Below are 8,462 nucleotides of genomic sequence, written 5' to 3'. Positions count from 1 at the left end.
AATAAAACACAGGTAAACATCTTTCTGGTATTCTCTGCTTTCAGCCAGGATCCATCTGACATCAGCAATGATATCCCTGGTTCTACATCCTCTTCTGAATCTGGCTTGAATTTCTGGCAGTTCCTGTCAATGTACTGCTGCAACCTCTTTTGAATGATCTTCAGCAAAATTTTACTTAAGTGTGGTATTAATGATATTGTTCGATAATTTCTGCATTCTGCTGGATCACCTTTCTTTGGAATGGGTACATATAATGTACCTCCAGCCGTTAGGCCACGTAGCTGTCTTCCAAATTTCTTGGCATAGACAAGTGACTGCTTCCAGCACTGTATCCTTTTGTTGAAACATCTCAATTGGTATTCTGTCAATTCCTGAAACCTTACTTTTTGCTAATGCCTTCAGTGCAGCTTAGACCTCTTCCTTCAGTACCATCAGTTCCTGATCATATGCTACCTTCTAAATCGGCTGAACATCCACCAATTCTTTTTGGTACAGTGACTCTGTATATTCCTTCCATCTTCTTTTGATGATTCCTTCATCGTTTAATATTTTCCCCATAGAATCCTTCAATGTTGCAACTGGAGGCTTGAAATTTTTCTTCAGTTCTTTCAGCTTGAGAGATGCTAAGCATGTTCTTCCCTTTCAGCTTTCTATCTCCAGGTCTTTGCACACATTTCATTATAATACTTACTTTGTCTTCTCCAGTTGCCCTTTGAAATCTTCTGTTTAGCTCTTTTACTTCATCATTTCTTCTGTACGATTAGATACTATAATTATCTTCATTTTATATATAAAGAATTTAAAATATAAAGAGGTTCATAACTTGACCAAGGTCACAAAGCTAGGACGTTGCCTATACTCTTAGTCATTATATTTAAGATCACTCAACTGACTCTTACCTTCCAGGATTGTATTAAGAATCAAGAGAAAGAAAGCTAGTGAAACTGCTTTGTAAATTATAACGTGTCAAATAAAATTTTAGTAATTCTACGGAAACAGGAGGCATATTAAATTGGGAGTCACAACCTGGAGTTGCCCTGACACCAGATTTTAAAGAGCACCTAATGAACCAGAAAAGAGGGCAGAGAAGGTATCCCATAGGGAAGAAAGAGGATCTGGCATATTGAAGAATGCTGCTGTGGAATAAAAGAATAAGAACTAGGGCTCGTTTGATATCTTCTAATACAGTGTGTCAAGAACTACCAATCATCAACAAAGTATGTTATACCCTAGCACTCAAGAGCATGGACTCTGATGTCAGGCTGCCTTGGTTTGAATTCTGGCCATGTGACTATGTGGAAAGCCATTTAATCTTTCTGTGGCTCAGTGTTCTCATCTGTAAACATGGGGATAACAGTACCCACCTCATAAGGTTATTGTGAGGAATAAATAAATTAATAAACGTAAAGTACTTAAAATAGTGTCTGGTACGTAGTACCCATTGCCGCTGAGTTGATTCCAACACATAGCGACCCTGTAGGACAGAGTAGAACTGTCCCATAGAGATTCCAAGCTGTAAATCTTTAAGGAAGCAGACTACCACATATTTCTGCCACGGAGCGGCTGGTGGGTTCCAACCTCCTGCCTTTCAGTTAGCAGCTGAGCTCTTTAAACACTGAGCCACCAGGGCTCCTGGTACATAGAAAGCACTGTGTAATTATTAGATAGTATTATGCTGGTTAGATTTCTAGAAATTCTGTTCTTTCCACATGTTTGTGACATTATTCTTGTTTGCTAGACTAACACACCCTTGACTGAAGTGGATTTTCTTAGTTTACTCTCTTATTTTGTGAGGAGGCAAGAAAGCAAGTGAAGGAGACTGGGGTGGGAGTGGTGAGGGAGAGTGGTGGCAGCCTAGGAAAAAAGAACAAAGTCTAATTCCTTGAAATGCAAATAATAAAGGTGCCAGCCTGGGACAGAAAAGTTCCTCTCTGGCTTAACTCATCAGTAAGTTTTCAGAATTACAAGATTTAAAAATCAGCTAACTGTTTATTAAAAAACAACAACATGGAAGAAAACACCCAAATCATGGGAGAATGCTTTCAAGGAGGCAGAAAAAGGGCCCTTTCACTTACTTTATACAGCATTTTATTATTTGAATCTTATATATTTTATCTTTGCAATTAAAAACACACATATATTCATGCACATAAATCAGCAAAGAGCAGAGAGAGCCCCGTTACTCATCTCCAACCTACTGAAACAAGGAACCTGAACAGCCTCAAGGACAATGCGGATAGTAATATGAACATGAGGTGAGCTACCTCTGAAGTTTAAAGGGTCTGCGAAGTGGTGACTGAAGTAACTCATCATAGACAGGAAAAGACTGGGCAGTGGAATAATGTTTCACCCTAGGGTGGAGCTGTGTCAGATATCCCTCTTTCCTTCCTTGGATAAAGACATTATAAGACTGGGAATTGGAACTTTGACAGGAAGAATAAAATGATTATTAAAGGAGGTGGGGGAATTATCCTGTGGAAAATATGCTTGAGGCATAGCTTGAGTTTTTTTTTTTTTTTTAATTGTTTGAATTACAAAATATGTAACATTTGAGTATATATAGCAAATAAATGTACAGTTTAAAGACATAAAAGAAGACCATGCACCTATCATCAAGCTTAAAAGAACACTGCCAGTACCTCTGACAACCCGTGAGACCTGTGGGCCTCTTCCTATCTACGTTACCTCCCTCCCTTGCCCAGAAGAAACCACTGTCCTTAGTTTTGTGTTCATCACTTCCTTCTTATAATTCTTTCACACATGTTGTATCTCTAAATGATATATGGCTTAGTTTTGCCTGTTTTTGAGCTTTTTTTTTAACCTAACATCATGCTTTCCAGATTATACATATTAAAATTTATAGCTACAGATCATTCATTTCACTGCTGCCGAATATCTCATTGTATGAACACAGTACAATTTATTTAACCACCCTACTGTTTAAAAGACATTTGGGTAGTTCCCAGTTTTTGGCCACTAGAAATAAAAATGCTAATCCCAATCTATGTCCCCAATTCACGTGCAGAAGTTTTTCTAGGGGTACAGACTTAGGAGTGAAATTGTTGGGCCATAGGGCACGCCTACCTTCAACTTCAATAGATTAAACCAAGCTGTCTTCCAAAGTGGTTGTACCACTGACACTCCTACCAGCTCCACATTCCTCACCAATGCTTGTTCTCACTATGGCTTTAACTTGTACTTCTCTGCTGATGAAGTTGAACACCTTTTCATGGATCTTTTGGCCATCTGTTTCCTCTTCTGTGAGATGACTATCTCTTTTACCAATTTTCAATTGCTAATGTTTTCATTTTTGATCCATAGGAGTCCTTTACATATTTTAAGTACTATGAATCATTTGTGAATTATTCATGTTACAATTGCATTCTCCCACTCTATGGCTTATCTTTTAGCTCTTGTAGTCTTTTGATGAACAGAGATTCTTTTAATGGAGTCAAATTTATCAATCTTCCCTTAGAATTTGTACTTTGGTGTACTTAATCCTTTCCCATCATGAGGTTATGAAGATATTGTCCGTTTTTCCCCCCTGCTTCCTGAAGGTATTATAAGTTTTTGCTTTGATATGGATGTTGTTATTCTACCTGGAATTGATTTTTTGTGTATGGTGTGAGACAGAGATCCAATCTGATGTATTTCTATCAAGATAACCAATTGTCCTTGCCACATTTTCTAAAAAGTTCTCCCTTTCCCCACTGACCAGCAGTGCCAATTCTGTCATATATCAAGTTTCCGTATGTAAGTGGATCTGTTTCTGGGCTTTCTGGTGTGTTTCACTGATGTACTGGTCCACCTCTGTTCTTATACTCACATTGTCTTAATTCCTATAGCTTTATAGTAAGTCCCGATATCTATTAGACCAAGTCCACCTACCTTGTTTTCCTTCTGGCTATTCTTGGCTCTTATTTATTTTAGAATTACTTTAATCAAATTCTACCAAAAAAATCCTGTTGAAATTTTCAGTGGAATTACATTAAACTTTTAAAACAATTGGGAAAATTTATATCTCTATAGTATCAAGCCGATTCCACTGTGAACACAGTATTTCTTCTCCATTTATTTAGGTCTACTTTGGTTCTCAATAACATTTTTAAATTTTCTTCAGGAAATTTGGCATCTCTTTTGCTATATATTTTCTTAGGAACTTCATTTTTTGTTGTAATTGTTGTTGTAGCTGGCATCTTTTTAGAATTATCTTTTCTGTTTGTTATTAATACAGAGAAATGCAGTTGACTTTAGCATCCTACATTCAGCAAACTTGCTAAACACTCCTAATTTTTATAATTATTTGTAGACTCTTTTGAATTTTCTATGAAGATAATTATATCACAATGAGAGTTTTGATTTTTCCCTTTCCTATCTTTATACCTTTCATTTCTTCTCCATGTCTTGTTCTACTGGCTAGGATTTCCAGTAGTGTTGAATAAAAGCTGTGATAGCAGCATCTTCCTCTTGTTTCTGTTTTTTTTTTTTTTTTTTTTTAATGCTTGTTTCAAATTTGACTACTTTTATGGTGTAAACTGTAGGTTTTCTGTAGATGCTCTTTATCAGGTTAGGGAAATTTCCATCTATTGCTAGTTTGCCAAGTACTTTTTAGCATATTAGAAACTGAATTTAATCGAATGCTTTCTCTGCATCTGCCCAAATGAACATGTATCTCTTCTTTTCTATGAAAGTAGTAAGTTGTATACATTTTTTCTAATGTTGACCCAACCTTGTATTCCTAGAATAAGGCTAGTAGCCCCAGACTTTTCACTTGGAGAGTCAGAGGGAGTAGATGATATCAGAATAGAAACTGTCTGCTTAAAATTTGTTACAATGTACAATGCTACTCCTACTTGTTTGTTTGCCTCAAGACCCTATCTTCTACACGGTATCATCCTGACTCATCCATGCCTTCTCTGAGCTCTTTTCTTACAAGACTTACTATTGATAGTTTCCATTTGATACCTGGGATGTGCTAGTCTGTATGTGTCCTGTCTCAACTAGAATGCAAGGTCCTCAAAGAGTAGTTACTGGTAAGGAAACAATAAATACTTGGCTATTGATGCTTTAATATCCTTGTGGACATTTTAAGGAAACCACTCACTTAGGGGATTCAAATTTTAGCTCTCTAGAAAAACTCTTATGTCCAAAAGTCTCATTTTCTAAGCACGCTGCAGTATTATCCCACTAATGTTTTACCAGGAAACACGGATTCCTTAAAATGTCCACAAGGATATTTTAAATATCAATAGCAAGCATTTATTGTTGTCCTTACCAGTAACGCTCTTTGAGGGGCTTGCATTCTAGTCGAATCCCCTAAGCACTCACTGTGGAGCCCTGGTGGCACAGTGGTTAAGAACTTGGCTGTTAACCAAACGGTTCCAATCCAGTTCAAATCCACCAGTCGCTCCTTGGAAACTCTATGGTGCAGTTCTACTCTGACCTACAGGGTTGCTATGAGTCGGAATCAACTTGATGGCAATGGGTTTTTTGTTTTTTTTTAAGCACTCACTGAAACTTTAAAATCATTTTAAATTGTACTCCACACTTTCCTATTTTGTTAACAGGGTATTCTGACCATGCTTTATCCATTTTTTAATTTTAAGCATAATTTTAACTTTTCCTTGTTGAGTACAGTAAATCATTAGGAGCCCTGGTGGAGCAATGGTTAAGTGCTCGGCTGCTAACCAAAAGGTCTGCGGTTTGAACCCACCAGCAACTCCGTGGGAGAAAAGACCTGACAATCTGCTCCCATAAAGATTACAGCCTGGGAAACCCTATGGGGCAGTTCTACTCTACCATATCAGGTAGCTATGAGTTAGAATCAACTCGACAGCATACAACAGTAAATCATTAGGAATATCAGTTATAGTACAAAACGTGTATGATGCAGAACCTTAGCTGGGCCCTGAAAGTGACTTTAACAGAAAAAAAAAAAATGAAAAGGAAAAAAAAAGCTGGCATTTCCCCCCTTTGGCATTGACCTCTAGTTAACTCTCATCAGCAATTCACATTCTTCCTCCTTCACTCTCCTACTCTCCCCACCCTCTTTTACCCTAGAATTACACAATGCAGAGCTGTTGAACTGATACATTTTTAGCAGTGATACTGTGAAAGGTTACCATTTCTCCAGAATGCAACAACCTTCCAGCTTGTTTTCCATTGTAGACTCTCTTTTCAGTACCTGCTACTAGGTGACCTCATCACTGCTTCTAATCTCTAGAGTGGACAGTCCCTGGGTTTGACTACAGAGCCAGGCTGCTTAAGTTCAAATCCTGGTTTGACATTTACTAGTTGAAAGACCGAGTCCTGGTGGTGCAGCGGTTAAGAGCTCGGCTGCTAACCAAAAGGATGGCAATTTGATCTACCAGCCACTCCTTGGAAACCCTACGAGGCAGTTCTACTCTGTCCTATAGGGTCACTATGAGTCAGAATCGACTCAATAACAACAGGTTTGGTTTTCAGGTTAGTTGAAAGACTGATGGCAAATTATCTAACCTTCCTATTCCTCAGCTTCCTCATCTGTAAAATGAGAATAAACATATATCCACCTCGTAGGATTGTTAAATGAGTTAATAGAGCACTGTATCACCACCACCACCAGTTGCTGTCCAGTCAATTTCGACTCATGGCAAACCCAGCTGGTTCAGTGTAGAACTGTGCTCCATTAGATCACCAGGCCTTTCTTCCAAGGTGCCTCTGGGACTCCGGAGCACTATATATATATTGTTAACTAAATGCTTACAAAACATTATCAACTTGAACTCAGCTGCTCTCTTCTCACCTCTCTGTCTCTTAAAACTGCTCCAGTATTTCTCACTTTTAGTTGTAGTTATGTTGTTGTTCTTGGGGTGAAGGGACCAATTACCACAGACATTACTAACTGATCCCAGCACTCTTTCCCACTGGCCGGTACCTCAATCACAAACGTGTGTGTGTGTGTGTGTGTGTGTGTGTGTGTGTGTGGTATATTTATTTACTGTCAGCCATGCTAAAATAAGCACAGATGAAGAAATTGGGGCTATTTATATAATCAACATAACAGGAGCCTAGAGACATGTGTGGCAGCTATTTTCAAATACTGGCAGGGCTGTGATGGAGAAGAAAATTTAAAATTTTACTGAACAGGCCATCTCTCAAAGCTACGGGCTTTCCATCAATGTTTAAGGACAGAACTGTTGACCAGGTATCAAGGATGTTGTAAGAAATTTTTTTTTTTAAAGAGTCTAGTAACTCAAAGATTCATTCTACCTCTTAAATCTTGATAATACTCGTATGAATCATAAAGATTTTACAATAGTTGTGAGTCACACATCGCCAACCCGCTCCTGCAGGCACACCACTCTTCACTCCTCACAGTGGTTGGCACATTACAACAGATCTGAATGAGGAATTCTAGCCCTCAGGCTGTGTATAAATCAACTCAGAGTAACAAAAACCTTTCTAAAACTAAGCATCAGTTAGCTGATTCCTGACTTCTGTTATGACCAACAACATCCCAAAGTGGGATTTGGCAAAAGGCTGCGTATCCTGGTTAACTATTAGGACAGTCAGTCCTCTCTTCCAAGATGCCAGACAAAGGCAGACTGAGGGGAGCTGGCAGGTTAAGGAGAAGGTGGAGGGTGGCCCAGGGTGAATGAGAGATAGGCGGAGCCGACACACAGGCAAGGGAGAGGGACAAAGGCCTTGGGGAGAGCACGCTGGACCTGGAGGTTGGTAGAAGTGCCCAAAGTGGCCGACAGTCCTGGGTTTGGGTTGGGGATTCAAAAGTGTGACCGCAGTTGGTTGATTAGCGGCAACTAGGAGGGCCCCGGGGCAGCTGAGGGCCTTCAAGTCATCTCAGCCTCCCGGGTGCTGGGCACGGCTGCTTGCCCCAGCAGAGGGGGCCTCGCTGAGCCGCTGGCTGCCTGGAGCCGCAGCCCCGAAGCGGGTCCTGGAGGAGCAGCCCGGGAAGCGCACCTGCCAGGCCGGGCACCAAAGTCCGAGCCGGGCTCCGCCGGGACGACCCAGTCGCCACCGCCGCCCCGCAGCCTCCCTGCTGCTCAGCCCCACTCTGTCCTCGCTGCCGCATTTCACACTGCCCCGACTCCCGCCTCCTGAGCCGAGGCCCGTCCTCAAGCCCCAGCCAGGCCGCCCGACACCGACGACGCCGTCCCCACGCGGAGCCCAGCCCCGGCGGAGCAAGCGGCCGCCGCCATCGCGAGCCGCGGCGGGAGGGAGACGAAGGGCCGCGCTGGGGGCCACTTTACCTGAGAAACCAACGGGAGCAGCGTCTGCTCCACCGAGCGAGTTTTGATCTCGAGTCCCGAGTCGAAGGCGAAGCCCGACGAGTCGGAGCCGTGGAATGTTCCGGCGCTGCCAACACCGGCAGGGCCGGGAGAGGCAGCCATGGCCCTCCACCGGCGCCTAAGCCCAGACTCCGCGCCGCTGCGAGCCCGCCGCCTGCCCGCCAGTCAGCCCGC

The 8,462-nt window shown here is 41.5% G+C and overlaps 2 protein-coding genes across 2 annotated transcripts in view; both read right to left on the bottom strand.

The window, feature by feature from the left end:
- The window catches only part of CTNNAL1 (catenin alpha like 1), a 56,990-nt gene extending 48,600 nt beyond the window's left edge, over nucleotides 1-8,390 (bottom strand). The window contains exon 1 of the mRNA XM_012554386.2: nucleotides 8,250-8,390. Within this exon, the coding sequence (XP_012409840.1) occupies nucleotides 8,250-8,390 (141 nt within the window). The remainder of the gene's footprint in view (nucleotides 1-8,249) is intronic.
- Nucleotides 1-8,462, bottom strand: part of TMEM245 (transmembrane protein 245) — a 129,811-nt gene that overhangs the window by 3,038 nt on the left and 118,311 nt on the right. The window lies entirely within an intron of this gene.

This window comes from Trichechus manatus, unplaced genomic scaffold (genome assembly GCF_000243295.1).
Source record: "Trichechus manatus latirostris isolate Lorelei unplaced genomic scaffold, TriManLat1.0 scaffold00016, whole genome shotgun sequence".
Classification (NCBI taxonomy): Eukaryota; Metazoa; Chordata; class Mammalia; order Sirenia; family Trichechidae; genus Trichechus; species Trichechus manatus.
Note: the sequence above shows the minus strand (reverse complement) of the source record. Positions and strands in the feature narration are given on the sequence as shown.